The sequence below is a fragment of the Notothenia rossii genome (assembly GCF_949606895.1).
Source record: "Notothenia rossii genome assembly, chromosome: 3".
Taxonomy (NCBI): Eukaryota; Metazoa; Chordata; class Actinopteri; order Perciformes; family Nototheniidae; genus Notothenia; species Notothenia rossii.
In genome coordinates, this window is record NC_136901.1 from 59,425,403 (window position 1) to 59,446,949 (window position 21,547).

Here is a 21,547-nt window from a genome sequence, read left to right on the forward strand (position 1 = left end):
CTGCGCCCGTCGGCGGCAAAAACAGAAATGTTTGTAGGCCTTTTCAGGCTATAATCCACAAAAAAGACATGATGATCGGCGTGGCACAAAGGAGCGATCTCACCCTGTGTTGGAGAGAATCTCTCTCACTGTGCGCGTCCAGGGAGACGTGCTTCGAGGTTGGTCGATGCAATATCCACATACGGTTACTTTCAGTTACTTCCCCCGTTGCATTTTAACATATATAGACATGCTGAGGAAACTTAAATATCCCGCTGAATACCCGCATTCACCACACATACGCTTCCTCCTCCCGTGAGAACCACCCCTGGCATCCCGGTGACGCGCCCACTAAAAAGCCTCTGGGCGCGCCGCGACAGGTGAATCTGCAAATGAGGCTTGCAGAACCACACCCTCAAATCTTACACAAAAGTGGACATTTAATAACTGTAGTTGCGAGGATAATACACATGCATCATAGATTTTTCATTTCATTCTAAACTACATGTCTTAACCTTTTCCCCTGCCCCTACAGTTTATAAGACACACTGAGATCAAACTGCGACTGTCACAGACAGAGAGCAGCGATTGCGTTATTGAATGGTAAATATATATATAAAAAAACACTTACAATATATAAATAATATAAATATTTACAAACAACTATTTACAAAAAAGCAACTATTTATAAGAAAGCAATACTATTTACAAAAAAGGGTTAGGGTAAGCAACTATTTACAAAAAAAACCCATCTGTTTCGGGGCCTGAAAGGGCAGGTCCCAAGGGCAGCCAGTCAGGACTGGTGATGGCCACAACAACAATCCTGGAGGTCCAGCATGACCTGTTGAGACAAGGGCACACATTTGTTCTCACAAGCCGCTTCACTCAAGACTGCCTGGAAAACACATTTTCGTCCATTCGTCTGAGGAACTCTGTCCCAACACCTGTAGAGTTCCAATATGCACTGCGCGCTGTCACCTCCGCCAGTAGCAGCAGCAACAGCCATGGCTGACATATGAGGCTGAATAAAAAAGTTTTTTTTTTTTTTAAGTGTTTATTTTGTTAAAAATAAACATTTTGGATGCATGACCATGTTTTAGGCTCATCCTTCATTCACTGCTGTAGAGTAGCCTGTTCAGTAGGCTATTATTTTTTTAAGACTGAATAATACCTTTGAAGAAAAATCATTAAACTAGTGTGTATATTACAATACAAAGGAATCTATCCTAGCATGCCATCAAGCATTAAAAAGTAGCGCAAGACTAGTTGTACAGTACAGAAGAGTTAACACAGAACATTAAAAAAAAAAAAAACTAAGTACAGTCAACATGTCACATAATTAAATGTTAGTATATCCCAAAATTCAATTAAATATTAAATGAAATATTTATCACAAACGCCACCTCATTTCTACTAGCAGTTAAGTCATATCATACAGAAAAAGCCAACTAAGGATGGCTGACACAGTCAGGTTCAGCAGATAAAAGCCAAAATAACAACAAAAAAACATAATCAATCTAAATCCTGCTTGTTAGTTACCCAGCATCATTGATATATAAGCTGCTAGCGATTCATTACTGAAATCTTACCTTCAAAGCTGACGAAGTCGCGCTAGCTAACTAGCAGGCAATGCTAGCAAAATTGGTTGTAACAACCAAGGTAGAATATAAATAATTACGCTGTGCATATACAAATGAAGACCAGTATAAGCATCATAAAGGGCCTCTGAGACAATATAGACAGTTGACAATTCAAAAGAGTTAGATATTTCAGCAACTTACCACTGGAACTAATCGACACGCCGTAATGTAAGTGAATGAGGTCCAACGCCCAAATGACAATATTTGGAACTATTTCGATGTCCATACCCCGGAAGTAGGCGCCGCCATTTTTTACAACGGAGGTCTATGGGAGTTTCCTAACCCTTATCTCTCTATGACTCTGATAGATGCGTCATGAGATGCCGCCGGCCGCCGGCAACACGATCCTCCAATCAGCATTCGGCCGGCCTGTGGAAGTCCCTCCCTACTCTGGCACCATCATACGTAATTTGTTTTCGCTAACGTTTCTACAGAAAAAGTGGAATCTTCATAATGCTGCTTCCTAGCTATGTGTGGGAGTGGAGCTCACCCAAAGCTCAAGGCCGGAGTGATGTCCTGTTTATGAATAACTCTTTGAATTCTTCCAGCGTCTGCATCTGACCTTTCTACATTAGTATTGCAAGCTGAAACTTTCTTCTGACTATTCCCTTCGTTGGTATCTAACCCATCAGAACCTGGGATCAGTGATTGTGTCTATTTATTCTATATTCATAGCAATCTCATGAGCACAATAAGCATATCATGTAATAATAAAAATCAGTCTTGTAATCAGGCCTGGAATTTCGTCATTTTAGGGGCAAGGCCACTTGGCCTTTTGAGTTGTCAATTTTTTAAGGGCACAAAGGCCAAAAGCCAGGGGACCAAGGCCATAAATTAAAACAATGATTTAACATACGATATGAAGTGACTACGATTGTATATGCATTTACAATACTTTTATATATATTTATTAAGCATTCAATGGACACCAAATTGCAATTAAACAAATTATTTATTAAAACTACAAAGGGTTCTTATAGCACAGACATGTTTGGCTCACTGTGAGACTGTGGTAGTGGGCCTACGTCAAGGTGCGTCCTTATTCTGAGTCACTTGAAGATGGAGATGATGACGAGTCAGGGAGATTTGGACTTTTGGGGTTCCTTTGACCATAGGGATGAATATTGGGTCTCCTTTTGTTGATGCCAGCTGCCCACCATCTTGCCACAGCTTCATCACTTTGATATTCAGCAGGAGCACAACCCTGGGATCTGATGAGGAGTAGATCTTCAATTGTTGAAGTGTGCAGGCTTAAACGCCAATCGCCCTGCATTCTCTTCATTACTGAGAACTGCCGTTCAACTTGAGAGGTAGAGACAGGAAAAACTAGGACTATTTGTATTAGGTGCAGCAGATTGGGGTACATTCTTCCCTTCTCCAACAAGAATCTGGACCATAATGGGAGGAAAGTTTCCCTACTATGGTGACGCACAATGTCGTGTTTGGCTCTGAACCATTCTTTGTCTACCTCAGGCACATTGCAGCCATTTTTGGTCAGGAGGGGCTCGAAGTGTTTACACAAATGATGGATTTCCTCCTCCCCAAACTCCTCTAAGAAATTTGGTTCTGTTGGGAAATTGATGGGATCGAATATTTCGGCAGCCAGGAGTACAGGGTCGGTGGAGAAAGTAGAGAATCTCTCACCAATGGCCGCAATGATGTTGTCAACTATGTTTTTCCTTGACAGAAGGAAGGCTTCGGCAGAAACATTGGACTTTCTGATGTTAATATCATTGTATGCAAATTCCTCACTGGTGGTTGTGAAGGACTCAAGCACTGGACGGAGATAGGGGCCTGGCTTCTCTGTTTGTTTGCGTAGCGCAGCCTGTGCAGCCAGGATCCTGCTACGCACACACGACAAGGGCAGTTGATTGCCTTGGAAATTCAGTGAGAGTTCAGCCAGGTCAGATAGAAGATCCTGATACAGTGCCATGTGAAGAATAAACTTTGGTGAGGTCAACTGCCTTAACACTGCCCTGATCTTTTATTTGTCTGGTGATGCCTCATCCTGTCTTTCCTGGAGGTGGGTAACAATGCTTCTGTAGTTTTTTGTCGCAAGACAGGAAACAGCCCTCCTCCTGTGATCTATCCACCTGGTCCCCACGGAGCGAGCTGGTTTAATGACGTGCTCCTCCAGTTCCTCTCCAATGGCCTTCAACTCCCTCCATTTTTTGGGAGAACGACGGTAGAGAGAGTAAATCTTCATGAGCAGGTCATCAATCTTGTTCAAAGAAAAACAGAAAATACAGAATTAAATAGGCATTATTAAGGCATTAATCAGACATTGTATTAAAAATTCTATTTTCATATTTTATAGAAGAATTACTCCTCCTACCTGTTCAAAGTATGTGCCCTTGAAGGCATCCTTCAGACATAGCTCTAGTCTGTGGGCAATGCAATGTACTTTAAGCATCCACGGCACATGTCCCTGTAGTTTGGTGAGGACACCATTTGTCTTCCCAAAATTGACTGCTGCACCATCAGCTGCTGTTGCTGTCAAGCAGCCACTCAGATCAATGTTGTTGTCTGCACACTTTTCCATAATGGCCTCAAATATTCCATCTGCATTACATGCTGTTGGCTCTGCAATACTTTAAAAAATATGGAACACAAAAAAGAAATTAAGAATTAGGTCTTCTTACTATTAAATAAGTGAAAATGTAATTACAATCACCTGAACCTATGTAAAATCATTACATTCTTTCTCTCAATTGTCCTGCCCTTTTCTAATTAATTGTAAAGCAAAAAAACAAACAAACATATTTTTACATCTATATAGTAGACTATTTGTCTCTCTTATTCTTACCCAAGTAATCTGATTGTCGGGGAGCCATGTTCAATAAGCTTTATGCTTATGACTTCCTTATCTGATGTTCCTTTGTCTGTGCTGCCATCAAACAGTAAGGAGCAGTAGAAAGGCTCACATTTTTTCAGAGCTTGAAGTTGGTCTCTGATGCTGCCAGCAATGTGCTCAATGAATATGCGGCAGGACTTTGAATTATGGTAGGTGAACCCGAGCTCCACCCCATGCTTGCGCTCCACTGACACAAGAGTCTTGTACAGACTAAACGGCTGCTCAGTATATGCTACAGTGTATGCAATGTCAAATAACTTGCACATCTTTGTTTCGGTTTTGTTGTTGAGCTTCTGGAGCTGTGTAACTGTTTTCGAAGTAGTTGGAGCCTGATTTGATTGCTGCAATGCTGTGATGTGAGCTTTTGACTCATAATGTGTTTTGGCTGTACATTTTTTAACATTTGTGTTGCCAGTTATGTATGTGTCTGTGTTATGGATATATGTGTGTTGTGCAGTGCGGTTTTTATAGTGCTCCCTGCAGATGCAGCACCACAACTTAGTAACATAGCCTTCCTTGTCCTTCTCAAAGTGCAGCCAGTCATACCCCCAAGACTCTACAGTGGTGGCAGTAGTTTTTCTCTTCTTGCTGTTTCCATCTACCTCTTGGTCATGGCCTTGTCCCGGTCCCTCCATGTCTTCTCCTTTTTCTCTCCTTTCCTCTCCCTTGTTCCTGTAATCGGTCTCATCTTCTCCCGCCTTTTCTTGTCCTCTCTCTTCCCTGGTTTCTAGCCCATTGTCTCCTCCAGCCTTCTCTAAATCTGTCTCATTTCTTTCTCCTCCTCTACCATCTCGTTGTCTTGGTACTTCAGAATCTCCTCCTGTTACTTCTGTTTCCCTATCATTATCAACGCCTTCATCATCTCCTCCTCTCTCATCAATGTTCACTGGACTTTGTCTCTCCACTCTTGTCTGCTCTTCTTCATGTCCAACTCTGTTTTTTTTTTTCTGGCTCTCTGTCCACTGACTGATCTGCCTTACTGCAACTAAAAAACAATTAGTATTTTAATTTAATATGTCTATTTGATCACATACTTTTAACATAAATTAATAAACGTAATGTGATGTATAATTGAAAGGGTAATGTGACTTATCTTATAGAACTAATTAACTAATAAACACTAATAATGAGTCTACAATATGCGATACAACCTCTGTACGTTATTTTAACTGGTTACCCTAACTTATATACTTAGCTTATTTCTCTCCCGTTCAAATTGGGGACAGTTTTAATCGGGGGCAGAGTGTCATAATCTGTCACCTTAATTTTAGGTGTGCTGCTGTTACTTATACTAACAAACTACAATATCTTGTTCCCTCTTGAATCATTATTTACCACTTACCTCCTGAAAAATGAGTACATTGTTTTGCAGTTTTTAGCTGCATCTTCAAAGTTTCTTTTAATACACTTCTCCCTTCGCTGTTTGCTCGGCATAGCTTTATCTGGGGATGATAAAAGAAAACAAACTAATGTTGCTGCAAGTAACAACACAAAAAACAATGAGACAAAATCTCTTATTGATTGGCAGTCGTTCACGTTAACCTCTTTGCGCAAATGGGATGATGGCTTAATTTGGAGACGGAAAGGCATGCAATACCCCTTACAAACAATAGGTGGCATAACACTAGGAATCTCGGGTCTGTTTGACTGACCCCGTATCAAAGTGTATTGACTTTTATTCCACCTTTTGAGTACGAGGTCAGATACGGAAGTCACGCTTTTCTGTAATGGAAACTCGGTTCGGTGCACACATGAAATATAGCGCCGTCTTTGAGAAACAGTTGGTTGACAACAAATGAAGACCTTTTGGTTTGATAGGGGACTTCTTCACAAGTTTGTCGATGTATGGCATTATGCATACATTTGTTTCGGCTGACCAGAAAGAGTTGGCCGACATCATGGTGGAATTACATGAAAAAATACTGACGGTTTTTCCTTGTAAATGGATTAAGCATATAAACGGTTTCCCTGGACATTTCCACAAAACCAAGGCCATTTTCCAGACGCCCGAAAGGTAAATAATGAGTTCATTGCTTTATTTAAGCTTACATAATAACTTTAACACAATATGTTTTGAAAGGACGTCAATTACAATGTAATTGAATGGCAGTTGCTATGCTAAGCTAACTAAGCTAGTTCTGGCCAGTGGGGGTAACGTAATTTTTTTGTGGACAGTTCAGGCATGCCACAAGACATGTGAATGGGTATTTTGATCGCGTTTTGAAAATTGGGCGATATAAACGAGCAGCAAACTTTGAACTTCCGTCTGCGATCGCCGGTGGTCAAATAAGTCTGCACAGAGGTCTTTGACAGCTAACAACACAGCGCTAACTGCCTAGCACTAGATAATAATAAAAAAAGAACACAACTGCAACATAACTTATCCAAGTAGTAACAAAAACACTTCAAAATATTATAATTATGCATTACCATACGAGCAAGAAATAGTAATGTTATCCATAAAATTACACTTAAAGCTGGACAAATGAAAAACTTAACGGCAAACAGGATCATCACAAAACCTTACCTCACCTCAGCCTTTTCTTGAGCGGAGAATCAGCTAGCTAGGTCCTAGACCGTCCTACGCACACGGACGCGTGAGGGGGTGGGCGGAGATAGGTCCTAGACTGATGTCAACTGTCATCATAGACCGTCCGAGCGGTGCATTCCAGGCTCAAATCAAGCGCACCGCTGATTTTTTTTTCCTCCTTCAAAATATGCTGGTGTTGAAGCCGTGTCAGAAAAGAGGCAGACTGCTAAACCACAAAACTTAGTCAGAGAGGGCATCAAGGCCACTGTGGCCTTATGGCAGATATCATTTTTAAGGGCACAAGGCCAAAGTGGGAGGCTTCATCTTGACCGGTTCTTTTCCCTCGTGAAATTCCTGCCCTGCTTGTAATGTTATATAACAATAGACTCCACAAATCCCTACTTTCACACCTTTTAAGGTGTGAATCTAATCTATGTCTATTTTTCTTTTTACTCTGGTGTAATTTGTGAATCTCTGCTGGTTATAGTAGATATAATTCTCCCCATCCACATCCTTGTTGATTGTGGGACAGAGGAATATTACTTCAAAACCTGCTGATATTTGGTTTTCTATCTTTAAACTCATCAGGAGGCACCCTAATGCTGTCTTTAGCTTAAAAACTCCCTCCTGGGACCATTTAGTTCTGCTGTCTGTGGGGTGTTCTGCGAGTATGGTTAATTTAAGATTTCATTACAGCCCTTTGATTGTTCATAAGATATTCTAGTACCATTTCATACTTTCACATCTCAAACACATGCTCTTTTATTTACACTTTTCGCTTTAAATCTCACATTCTCTTCATCTTAATTTTCTGTTTAAACCACGTCTTTTCTTATCTCTGTAAATTATAAATGGTGTGCTTATTATTTCTAATGTTAATGTTTTCTAAATTAACTGTAGACCTCCTATTTGCCAGTGCAGCTTCAGAATCGTAATACTTGGCCTGTGCCATGTTACAAACAAAATAAAACCTCAACATCTTTAGGTGAACTAAATCACATATTTCAATAGCTCTGAATTTCTGATGAGCATCTGTGTTAATCTTAAATCAAATCCTTGAAATCCTATTTAAAATCTAAATATATGGCTTTTTACTTCTAATTATTTACCAGGCTAGAGACAGGATGTTGTCTAAATTAAATTCTGTGTCATTACATTACTATGTTTTAGCTTAACTTAACTGTAATATGTTCATTCTACATTTCAAACCCCACTTACTCTAATATCTGTTAAAATATTGTTGGGGCAGAATCTCTGCTCCGCGCCGTTCCTATATGAGCGGGTTCTCAAAAGAAGGAAACATTTCAAAGCAGCCAGGATAAGGGTTAAACAATAATCTGCTTTAATGGCAAAAACATACAAATACATCACCTAATCACGAAACACTCTGCAGAGTACTCCGGGCTCAGGTTCTACCACCGTGTGAGACACGTCTCAGGAATGGCAAGTCAAAAACAAGAGCGCCGATCTTCAAAATGATCACAACATTGTATGTGTGTGTGTGTGTGTGTGTGTGTGTGTGTGTGTGTGTGTGTGTGTGTGTGTGTGTGTGTGTGTGTGTGGGGGGGTGTGTGTGTGTGTGTGTGTGTGTGTGTGTGTGTGTGTGTGTGTGTGTGTGTGTGTGTGTGTGTGTGTTTGTCCCTCTGCCCTTAGGCAGATCCCCCAATCAATGATTCGGAGTCATGACAGAGGACTCTTTGACAGGACACATACTCATTCCCCCTAAACATCTTCAACACACACAAACATCGTATCATGTATCTTATCACACAACAGTCACCTGTTTTTCTTTATGAAAGCCATATTTGTAAATATCCAAACGCCATCGTCCCATGACAGTCACCGCATCAGTCAACCAACATAAGTTAATTGTTCTTGTGGCTTAATGGCTTCCCTGAACTTCCCTTCACCCCAAAGTCAGCTTACTAGGAATGAATACATGTTATTGATAAGCTCAAAAGGACGTTTATCTTGTTTACTGCTGGGTGACCCAAGTCTCAAGGCCTGCAGGATGTGTAGGAGATAAATCATTAATTCTACAAGACTTTAACTGACTTATATCTGAAAATGTATCTGGGAATTCCCCTGTTAATTGCAAGAACTATTGATAATTAACAGAGAGACCCTAGGGGCCTCTTCTTGGTATCTGCTAGGCAGAAGTCACTCAATGCAGAAATCACAAGTTTAACACACATTCTATATAAGGTGACATTAAAATGAATATACCAGATTGAACTTTCCTGCCATAACACGTTACTTTAATCCTTCAAATAATTCAAATAATACTTCAATTCCCCCTTTTGGTCTCGCCCCACGAGACCAACTCACATAAGACATTTGAAACATAGCTACTGTCATTCTTTGCTTCTGTGTCTGTCCCCCTACATTAAACCTTTGGGAACAGAACACAACTTTCAATGTCAGTGAATAAACTATCAGAGTGAGAGCCTGAGTGCCAGAAAGCAGCATCCTTGCGTGTTGTTGAATCCTCAGGGCCCCCCCCCCCCCCCCCCCCCTCAGCGGAATACGCCAACAAGGGCAGCTGATAGGGAGGGGGAGATGCGGCCTTTCCTTCAAAGGTGGAACTGATTAATCTGATCAGAGAGAAGTAAACTCCTCTGCTGCCTCGAGAAGTCCCCCAGCCCGCTGACAGCTGCTTCCGAGTCGTCTGCTGTAGGGATGTCCGCGAGGTCCTTCTCCTCCAGTCCGCTGATGACAGCTTCCGAGTCATCTGCTGTAGGGATGTCCTCGTTGATGATAACCAGGTCCGTCCTGATGTGTCTGGGTCCTTCCAGGTGATTTCCTCACCGCACACTGACTCCAGTAGTACCAGATGTCCCCCTTTGCTCCTCGGCGGACTGCATGAGATGTCCTCTGGGTCACTCTGTAGAGGCCGGAGAACCTGGGGTTGAGCCACCTTCAGCCAGACGAACTCCGCTGTGTCGGCCTCCTGCTCCTCGGGTCCCCCTTTTGGCGTCAGCAACCTGTGTGGAGAAATCTGATACCCACCCCTCTAGTCTACGCTCAGGGCTTCTGGGCCCTCAGGTGTTTGACCCACCACTGATAGGCTGCTTGGAGCCTGTTGGTGGGGTGTCTTAAAACAACAGCTGTCTGTGAACTGGTTTTCTAAATTAGTTGCAGACCTCCTATCTGCCAGTGCAGCTTCAGAATCTTAATACTTGGCCTGTGTCAACAAAATAAACCCCAACATCTTTAGGTGAACTAAATAACATATTTCAATAGCTCTGAATTTCTGACAAGCATCTGTGTTATTTTTAAATGAAATCCTTGAGATCCTATTTAAAATCTAAATATAATATGAACTGCTAATGTCTCTGGTAATGGAACACACTAATGTTATGGATTAAAAACAACTAAAATCATGATACTGACAAAGTGAATAATTTCTTGGTGATACTGCTTCTACCTGTCAGTGCTTGGATATTATCAAGCTGAAAAATGAATACAGAAATCCAACATACTGTCATCAAATGTCTTTCTATTATGAATTTAAATTAAATGTACATCCCAATAATGATCTAAACCAAAAACTCTATGGCTTTTACTTCTTTACCAGGCTAGTTACAAGATGTTGTCTAAATTAAATTATATCTCATTGCATTAATATGTTTTAACTTAACTGTAATATGTTCTTTCTACATTTCAAACCTCAGTTACTTTAATACCTGTTGAAATATTACAAAATTGTTTTCATTATCACAGTTCACCTTCTCATTCTCATTCTGGAATTACCTCTCTCAGTAGCCCCTTGGCCACTGATTCTGCATCTGTGTTACCTGTTATAACTCAATCAATATTAGAAACATGTTAACATTTTTTAGGAAACCTCTCGTTTCCCTTGGAGCTCCAGAATAATGTGTTAGTCTAAAAACATGCTTGGTTAGTTATTGTTTTAGAATCATGCAGTTGCACTGATCACATGCAGACATTTCATTCACACTCACACTGTCAGTCAGGGTCAAAGGTCATTTGGTCTCAGTTTCATTGGCCATGTGTCGTGCTCTGCAGAGACTTTAATATTCTACTAGCTGGAGTTGTACTCGTGACATCATTGTGTTGATGTCAAACAATGCAACAAAGTTTTTCTCGTGTTCGCAGCACCATTTTCTTCAGATGTTTAACAAACAAATGATCAATACACTTTATTAATATACCGCCCCTAGGAAACACAATACCTGACAAATGTTCATGCAAGGCATTCTTAAGTGAACCTGCAGAAAACGGCCTTTTGAATTAATATTCCAAATTAATCAATAATAATAACAATAATCCATTTTAGCAATTTGTCTACCCTTAGAAGTGAACATACCTCATAATGTTACATCATGATGTTAAACTAAGCTTTGGCCAAATCAATCATTATTACTGTTTCAGATTTAACTGGTGATTGAACAAACAAAACCTTTTTTGTTTACCTCATGCAAACCACTAACATATTTTCCAATTTCAGCATCAGCCTTGTTACTCTAAAATTACGTCTTAAATAGGAATATTAGAAATGAATCAAATAGTTAATCTTCAGAAATGTTCTTAACAAATGGAGAGTAATGCCATCTCTCTATCTAGTGAATAGCCAACATATTTAAAAAATGTCAGATATACAAAAATAAGCCTAAATACTCTTTTACTATTAAAGTCTAAAGCTAGACCTAAACTGAACAGTTTCTTAATGGACAATTTAATCTAGAAACAAAACAAAACTGGACTTGTGTTCTTGTTATGTGTTCTTCAAAATACATTAGTAAATACCTTGTGAAGTATTCACAATATAACTAATCCTCTCTAGGATATGAAATCCATTCATCTTTAACCAGATACTAATTCCCTATTTATTTTTAATTCATGATAATAATGGTATAACGTCCACACGTTTACCCATAGCTAGTCACTATGTCAAGATTATCATGTGTGACATAATAATCAGAGGTCTTGTTTGCCAAACAAGGATATTAAACTTTAATCTTTTCAGTATTCCAGACCATCATTAAACAATCAGCCTCCTTTCCTAAACACTAAGCATATCGTTCTACACCACATTCTGATAAACTCTTGCACAGTTATGCTGTAAAATCATTGCATAATTTCTTCAGAGTCTGAACAGACTGAGACCAGCCTGTCTCAAGATCTTGTCATATTGAGAACAGTCAATGATTCATTGTCCTCTTCAGCTGTAGTCAGTGGCTGGGCCCCCAAAAAGCTAGAACCGGCCCTGGTCAGTGGGCTCCAAGGAAACTCTCTCTGGCATTGGGATGTCCTGAGGGGGAAGGAACCTCTGGATCAATGTGATACAATCAGCAGACACACGTTGTCCTCTGTACAGCAGAAATCCCCAAAAACTGCAGTACCTCTTCACACCACTGTTGCCTTGACTACGAGGCACAAGCCAACTGTCCATACCTCCTCAGAGATGCGTTCTTTGCACAGTTCTTCTGTTTGCAATGAGCAACATTTCACCAACACACTGATTCAGAGTACAACCCAAAGGTGGCGCACAACTATCCAATGCTGCTGTAATCACAGCAAATCAGCTACTGAGAAAAACTCAATGTAAATCTCTCCCCCAGCGGGTGACAAGATAAAACAGCTGAGTGTTAAAACCAATCAATGGTAACAGTCTTCCTATTCTTCATTACTTCAGTTAATAGGCAAAACAAAGACACCTTTCTTAACCACTATAGATTCATCTTTAATCTTCTTGCTTATTCTATTCTTTTCAAATTGTTTATCTAAGTTGTGTGTTACAAGCATGGTTAGATTTGTAACAGAATACAAAACTAACTATATTCAGCGCTATATATTTAAAACAAGTAATCTGACTACAGTTAATGAATATATTTTTGGAACACTTTAAGGAATTACTACAAAATGTAATCTTCATTATTACTAAAGCTGAAACCTAAATAAATCATCACGGAACATTTTTCTGTCCTTATTACTTAATTGTTTCAATAAAAACTAAAAAGCATTGTGAAAACTCCCATTTTTGAGAACATCTCAACACTTCTATTCCATCTAAACACGAATGTTTATGACAAACTCGTCCTTTTAATCCCAAACGGTCTTTAATGGTATCTATTGTGAACTTTTCTTAATATTAATTGTAAATGCAACGTATGTTCTCTTTAGAACAAAGATAGGATAGTTGCAGCTGAAACTGGTTAATAGCAATTTTCTGTTAACCTAGATAAGCCTGTTGTTCTTATATCTAGTAAATATATTCTTATTTTATGTTATTCATAAAACAATATGACATTTTCCAGAATAGTAGTAACTCTATATAACCTGTACTCTCTCTATACTTCTTCAAACCATCTGACTTTTCTCTCTCTCTTCCTCTCTGCGCCCTGCAGCTGCCGGCCCAAGCTTCTCTCATCAAAACCTCTTTTGTTCTCCAACTGTGTGAGATGGCTTTTAGCCTCGTGCAGCACCTCTGTCATGCTTAAACATTAACAGATTCCCTCTGACAAACTTACAAAAACCTTCTTTTTACTTTCTACTCCTTCATCATAAACTTAAAAACACCATTGTGGTGGATCGTTTACGTTTTCAGTTTCCTATCTACTTTAAACAACCATCAACTGAGAGTAACTGTATATGATAACAACTCCTAAATAACCTTACAATATATATTTCTTCTAATGAGTTTGTTATTTCATGTCTAGCAAATTCTCCTCTTTCCATGTCGTATTCTAGATGGAAAAATCCACCTATTATATTTAATTTGAATAAAACCTTACCCTTAATGTACTTCATATACTCAGTAAATCTCTTTTTACTTTCCCCTAAGGTTACTGTATGTAATATAATTGTCCTTGAAGTATAATTAAGTACAATCCTTAGTTAATGACAAATACCATAACATTCACAACGCAATGCAACGGTATCAATCAGTTCTCAAAGACTATGTTTAAATAGCAGCAAATAATTGTTTCTTATTTATTTCAATATATCTACCACTTCAAATCACACATTGATCTGTTAATTTTCAATGTATTTCCTTCCAACTTCAGGCATTAGAGAAAAAAGCAAGCAGACACACTCCGGGCTGCTGCTGCTGCTCTCGAGAGGAAAAAAAAGGGGGGGGGGGTCTCACAGACAAATACTGACACCCCCCTCTCTCCCCCGCTGTAGCTCTCAGCCTCTTTAGGAAAAGGGGGGCTTCTTTCAACAATTAACACTTCTGCTATCCTTTTATTCAATTTTTCTGCTTGAACCCACTGTTCTTGTAAGCTCTTAACTCACGCTCCTCTCCTTAAAATTCTCCCTTCATTATGACTTCGTATCTATTCATCTGACTTACTGTCTTTGTTACCAGTAAATATTCACAGAAAAAATTTGCCGTACAGTCTATTCAGCTTTTATTGTCCGATGTTTATTCCAACAAGTTTAGCAAGCCTCTCAGCGCGCTTCAACACCGTCTTTCAACGATGTGACGCTGACATGGAGTCGTAACCCAGGCTTACAGAACTCTTTATCGTGACGTTTGGCTTTATAGATTCAACCCCACAGAACAAAGGATTAATGAGGTCCGGTCACTTCAAAATTGCTTTTTGAAGGTTGCGTTACTCTCCTTTGGATTTTACTTATAACTCAACTTCGATTCCTATGAACCTAAGAATAGTTATTCAGATTTGTTCCCGGATGGCGTCTGAAAACAGCCACTGAACATCCCCCAACGAGTCTTCAGCCGTCTCATTTTTGCAAAAAGTACGGGGCCTTTCACCTTCGTCTTACATACCTCGTTGATTCACTTTTATGTTATATAACTTTCCTACCTATCTGAAATATGTATTTGTATATTCCACCGCAACAACTATGACACCGGAATATGTCTCTGACAACTCTAAAATTTAGTTTAGCCAATTACAGACCTTCGATAGAAACAGGCTCGTCTGCTCACCTTTCAATTGTAGGATCCTCGTTTTAGTTGTCAGAGATTATTCTAGGCCTCTTCTCCGGACCATTCGTCCGCTGGCTGCTGATTTTCCTCTCAAAAACCCTACTCATGACGTCACCACGTCGGCACGTCGCCACGTCATGACGTCATCACGTCGGGGAAACACCATTTGTTGGGGCAGAATCTCTGCTCCGCGCCGTTCCTATATGAGCGGGTTCTCAAAAGAAGGAAACATTTCAAATCAGACAGGATAAGGGTTAAACAATAATCTGCTTTAATGGTGCAAACATACAAATACTTCACCTAATCACGAAGCACTCTGCAGAGTACTCCGGGCTCAGGTTCTACCACCGTGTGAGACACGTCTCAGGAACGGCAAGTCAAAAACAAGAGCGCCGATCTTCAAAATGATCACAACATTTATACACAGAGTTCACTTCTGAGCGAGCTAGACAGTGAGTTGGCAGTGTTCCATTGGTCGGTTTCCCTTCTGGGCGGGATCCCAGGTAGTAGGTCCGCAGTTGTGGATTCCATTGTTTGCTTCACAGTGTATGTGTGTGTGTGTGTGTGTGTGTGTGTGTGTGTGGGGGGGGGTGTGTGTGTGTGTGTGTGTGTGTGTGTGTGTGTGTGTGTGTGTGTGTGTGTGTTTGTCCCTCTGCCCTTAGGCAGATCCCCCAATCAATGATTCGGAGTCATGACAGAGGACTCTTTGACAGGACACATACTCATTCCCCCTAAACATCTTCAACACACACAAACATCGTATCATGTATCTTATCACACAACAGTCACCTGTTTTTCTTTATGAAAGCCATATTTGTAAATATCCAAACGCCATCGTCCCATGACAGTCACCGCATCAGTCAACCAACATAAGTTAATTGTTCTTGTGGCTTAATGGCTTCCCTGAACTTCTCTTCACCCCAAAGTCAGCTTACTAGGAATGAATACATTTTATTGATAAGCTCAAAAGGACTTTTATCTTGTTTACTGCTGGGTGACCCAAGTCTCAAGGCCTGCAGGATGTGTAGGAGATAAATCATTCATTCTACAAGACTTTAACTGCCTTATATCCAGTGCTTGAATTGGAATAAAAAAGGTGCCAGTACTCTAAATCAGCAACAAGTATTTGGCACAAAGTCATAGTATATCCTATAATGCTGGTGGGTTTGTCTCTTTACTGTATATTTTAGAAAGGCTCACTGTACTTAAACAAAATGACTCAGGGTGCATCTGAGATTAGAGGGGGTGCAGTGGTAAAGTGCTATTTTTATAAGTGGGGAGTGGACCTGACACCCTCTAGTCTAGGGGGGTCCGGGGGCATGCTCCCCCGGGAACATTTTTTTTTAAATATTGAAGTTAGATGCATCAATCTGGTGCAATTTGAGAGAAAAATGAAGAGATATATGGATACCTCTCAACATCCATAATGAAACAACTGTAAACAGATTTACTTTTTCTTTATGGATATAAAAGAAGATAAAGCTTGACTCCTACTGGCTGGTTAAATGACTCCTTGTCCCTGAGGCCACTACCAGTTTTTTGTGCCATTTTGCTGGATTTATTTGTCAATAGCGTTGCTGCACAAAGTGATAGCCCTCTAGTTTTAAATCTACTACCCCAAAAGAAATATATGGAGATGGGTTACTATTTAAAAAAAATTGCAAATCTATTTGGGAACAGTGGGGCCGGGCCTCAAATCCTACAGGGGGGTCCGGGGGCATGCTCCCCTGGTGAGATTTTTTTTTAAATGTTGGACTTAAATGCATCAATCTGGTGCATTTTGAGGGGGAAATAAAGAGACTACACCCATATGAAACAAAAATGTATACATTTAAATAATCATAAAATCATAAGTACATGGCCATAACCAATAACATACAATATCCAATATGAAAAAACATTGAAACTTGTTTATTTATTTGTTTTTGGTTCATTTATAGTTGTGAGTGTGTCTGGGCTCCTGAATCGGCCTCTCCTGTCTCCCTCCTCTCCCCCCTGCTCCTCTTTGAGGCAACATCAAAGACTAGTTTTAGCTCTCAACAAGTTTATCTTACCTTTTTTCACCTAGTTAACATTTTGTTTGTATTATTCATGGGTATTTTACTAATCACTACCCCCTCAAATGGAAATATGTGTTTACATAAATGGTGACCGAACCGTTTGAGACCCACTGAGATAACTTAAACTAAGTTAACTATCTAAAGACTCAGAGAGTAATTTACCTCACCAGAGCTGTAGTTATCAGCCTCTCAGTCTGACAGCAAAGGACTTTCTCTCCACCTTGTTGTTGAAACAGCTCCTTATATCCGTTAGCGCAGCTAGCTAGCACCAGATGCTAACAACAATACACGTAACCGGTGCGCGCGCTTTCTCGCTCGCTCGCGCCACACATACACCAACACACACCCTCCCGAGCTCGAATGACACACAGAGACCAATGGAGGGCATTAGTATGATCTGTATGAAAGTGGCAATGTCGGCAGGCCACGTCATGTATACAGCCAGTCACCCTCTGTGAGGCAGAGTCAGACCCACATTTGCGCTGCGTTGCGTTTACAATATATACGTATATTGCCGGCGGCTGAGTACCGGCATTTTACTGAGTACCGGCACCTTGCCGGTACTCAGTAAGAAGTGCCGGTACCACATGGGTAAAAATCAGAAGTGCCGGTACTGCGTACCGGTGAGTACCGGCCCAATTCAAGCACTGCTTATATCTGAAAATGTATCGGGGAATCCCCCTGTTAATTGCAAGAACTATTGATAATTAACAGGGAGACCCTAGGGGCCTCTTCTTGGTATCTGCTAGGCAGAAGTCACTAAATGCAGAAATCACAAGTTTAACACACATTCTATATAAGGTGACATTAAAAATGAATATACCAGATTGAACTTTCCTGCCATAACACGTTACTTTAATACTTCAAATAATTCAAATAATACTTCAATATCCACATTACAAAATTGTTCCATTATCACAGGTCAACTTATTTGGTATTCCCATTCTGGATTTACATCTCTCACAGTAGCCCCTTGGCCACTGCTTCTGCATCTGCGTTACCTGTTATAGAGAACCGCGTCGGGCCGAACCACGACCCTTAGATGTGATATAATGAGCATATACCACGGCCTGTCGTGAGCTATTGCTTAAGTATAACCCTTTCTCCTGTCTGTTACTCCCTCTTTCAGCACAATAACCAGAGGGGATTCAATGGAGCCTGAATACCTGCACTGAGACCCTCACCCTGCACCCTGAGTCTCAACTCTCAGTGTTTTTGAAGCCTTTCCCTGTTTTTTTGTATTAAACAAAACATTAAGCTTTCCCGAAGGTGTGGTTTTCGTTTTGTGAAAAAGTGCAAATGCAGTGTTTGTATATAATAACCTCACATGTTTTTTTGCTGTTGGTCGTGAAATTGCTCCTGCTGACTTGAGCCAGCTATTTTTTCCTGCGCTCTGTGTCAGTGGGGAAGCCGTACATTCGTACTCCTTTCTCGGAGCGATTTGAGCATCCCCAGGCAGCACAGCAAACCATGGTGGCAACTAGGAGGCAGCACAGCAAACCAGGACAACACGGAGGAAAAGGCACAGACAAACTGCATGATATGCTATTCAATGTTTATTGAATTCCATGTATTTGCAATGGATGTTCCTAAAACAACACATTTAACATCATCATCATCATGCTGCTGCTGCTGCTGCTAGTCCTTTGATAGTCACCTGTCGGTCTCCTGTCCTTTCTGAAAGCCATAAAGATGACATTAGTCATTTAGATAACTTGTGTCCTCAATTACCATGGGATTACTGAAACTACCATGAATTTAAGAAAATGGTAGAAATGAATCTAATCTGAATGTTGAAGCATTCCTTTAGATCCCCTCCCTCTAAATATATCAATAAACATTAGAAAATGAGGCTCCTGACTACCATACAGGTTTAAGAAGATAATATTGGTTTTAAAGAATTCAAAGCTATAAACAGCAACAGGCTCTTTAACCAAGGCACTGTTAGCCTAACATGTAAACTAGTTGTTCACACTAATCCTAATATTATCACTTAATATTAGCAAATTCTATTTTATTTTTTAAAACATATTGATGTAAATACATACACATATCGATTTGTTGTATAAATATTGCAAATCAAAACCTTTATTCACTAATAATTACCAAAAATCGTAGTTCTATCTCCTGTTATCAATGCATTCACATTGCCCGCCATGAACTTCCGGGGAACGATCCTCGTCTACATGAACCACGTGACGATAACCGTTTTTGGACTCCCGCTGTCGTAACTCTTCTATCTATATGGCGCTGGTTTTATGTATACATGTCCCACTGTGGGAAACAATATTTCGATATTTCTGGATGTATAACACATGTAGAATTTTTTACAATAAAGCTGACTTTGACTTTCGCGCGCTTGCATATTTTAACAAAGCTTTTCATTTTAGCCACACTGAATTTAACTAGAAGTCATGGCTGTGTCGATTACCAGTCTGATATCGTTTTACAAAGATGACAAGGAGAGTGTAGATAGAGGAGAGAACCACTACAAGTCAGGACACGTAACAGTGCAGCCTAGATGAAGGTGTGCTTACCATACTAAGCCATTTATTGCCATAAATGTAATGATAGATTATCAGTAATCATTTGAAAGTGACACAGAGACATTGGATTAACCTTCAGCAGCGTTTTTATGCCCTTGAACACAACTTTTGATCACAAAACAGCAAAGGTAAGACATATTTATTGTTTATTGTTTATTGAAACCCGAAGTGGTTTTCTTGCTCTTTCCTTGCTGTTAGTTCATTGAGTTTTGGTCGTACAGTGACGAGACTTATACATATGGAATCCTAACCCGTTCAACCCTAACCTGACTTTTGCCAGTCATGTGCTAAAGTAGCCGTTAGCCCCGTTAGCCCGTTTCGCTAAGTGCTGATTTAGACGCTTGGTGTTGGACTTCTTTTCCGTTTAGGTAAAAATGGTTAATGTCATCTGTTAGCTGAGTTTCTCCCTGTTAAGTGGGACACAATAATAGTTTGTTAAATGTTTAGAAGCCCTGAGATGCTGTTTCTTGCGTCGATGTTGCGTCAATGTTGCGCCCGTTTCCCCCCCCGCCGCCGGCCGGGGCAACCGGACTTCAAATGTATTTTCTGACGACTTTTTACTTTTACTCCCTACATTTTAACACAAATATCTGCACTTTCTTATTCTTACATTTTCAAAACAGGCTTGTTACTTTTGTTTTAATGCATGTGAGGTGAATTATCAATTATTTTTAATTTGCATCATTGAGAGCCTTCCCCGACATCAAGACTGATTTTAAACTGAATGGATATGACAATAACACGTAGAGAAGACAAGCCTTAGTGTGCAGATCACGCACGACAGACGAAAACCACGTAAAAGACGTATGACGAAACAGCTAGGCAGAGACGTTAAAGGCCCTGTGAAGTGTGCACCTGTGCATGATCTGTTATGCTAATACGTATAGTAATGACCAAAATTGTCCATTGGAACCCATATCAAAAAATGTTGGAATAGCAACAAATTTGACGAGTTTTGAATTTTCCGGGGAAATCTGCAGTCGACCTTCGCCTTCGTGGGCGTGGCTTGCGATCTACTGCGTGACGTCACGAGATGGACGCCGCCGCACTGTTTACATTCACCACCGTTCGTTTTTTCTCTTTTTCAAAGTCGAATTTCTCAACGTTTTTGAGCTAGTATTTCCTGGAAAGTGTGTCGGAGTCGACTGGAAGTGATTGCCAATCGAGAAAACCTGACAATGGAGGCGACAGTGAAGAAAGAGGGATGAAAAACACAGGGGAAACGATGCATTGCCGCTGGCTGTAGTAATGTCAAGTCTGCCGAAGTGGCGATGTTTCTGTTCCCAAAAGATGAAGGTGAGCCTGGCTGGTGTCATTGTTTCGTAGATTATTTGATTGATCATGATAAATAAAGGCCAGTGGTCGATTCGAGAGAGAGAGAAAGAGAGACTGAGAGAGTTACAGTGTTGTCGTTAGCATCTGGTGCTAGCTCGGAGCTAACGGAGATTAGCTGTTTCAACAATAAGGAGAGGGAGAGTGCTCTCCTGTGGGACTGAGAGAGATAACGTCAGCTCAGGGAGGTAAACTGTAGCCTAAGTTATCTCAGTGGGTTTGGTCATCTATGTAAACAAATATTTCCATCTATGTAATATTAGTTGTATAAAATAGGTTAAGAAATCCTTCCAATGTTTTTTGATTATTGAAATATATGTTTCATATGAGTGTTGAGAGCTGTATCCATAAATCTCTTAATGTTGCCCTCAAAGTGCACCAGATTGATCACTTTCCTCATCTATCCTGTCCGAAAAGCTGTCCAAATCAATCATTTCTCTCACACTAGTATCACTTTCCAGAGTCTCCGCCATGTTTACAATCGCAACTGGGTACATCTTTTGACGTCACAGCCACTATCGTCTGCAACTTCCGTTAGGCTCAGACGGCAAAATTAATAATTCATTAATTCATTAATTATGAATTATTAAAAATTATTTTAGCCATGAACAGGCACAATGATATGTAAGGAATGAAACTGCCATTTCATTTTGGTGCAAAAACATGCACTTCACTGGGCCTTTAA

At 40.2% G+C, this 21,547-nt stretch overlaps 2 protein-coding genes across 2 annotated transcripts in view; both read right to left on the bottom strand.

The window, feature by feature from the left end:
- Positions 1-21,547, bottom strand: part of LOC307032987 (general transcription factor II-I repeat domain-containing protein 2-like) — a gene marked incomplete at its 3' end in the record, with an annotated part of 97,884 nt that overhangs the window by 56,742 nt on the left and 19,595 nt on the right. The window lies entirely within an intron of this gene.
- Positions 2,604-5,214, bottom strand: LOC307032282 (E3 SUMO-protein ligase KIAA1586-like). Its single transcript, XM_079670144.1, has 3 exons — positions 5,076-5,214; positions 3,955-4,210; positions 2,604-3,840 (listed from the first exon to the last, which is right to left on the bottom strand). The coding sequence occupies exons 1-3, from the start codon at positions 5,159-5,161 to the stop codon at positions 3,604-3,606; spliced, it is 579 nt and encodes a 192-aa protein (XP_079526270.1). The 5' UTR covers positions 5,162-5,214; the 3' UTR covers positions 2,604-3,603.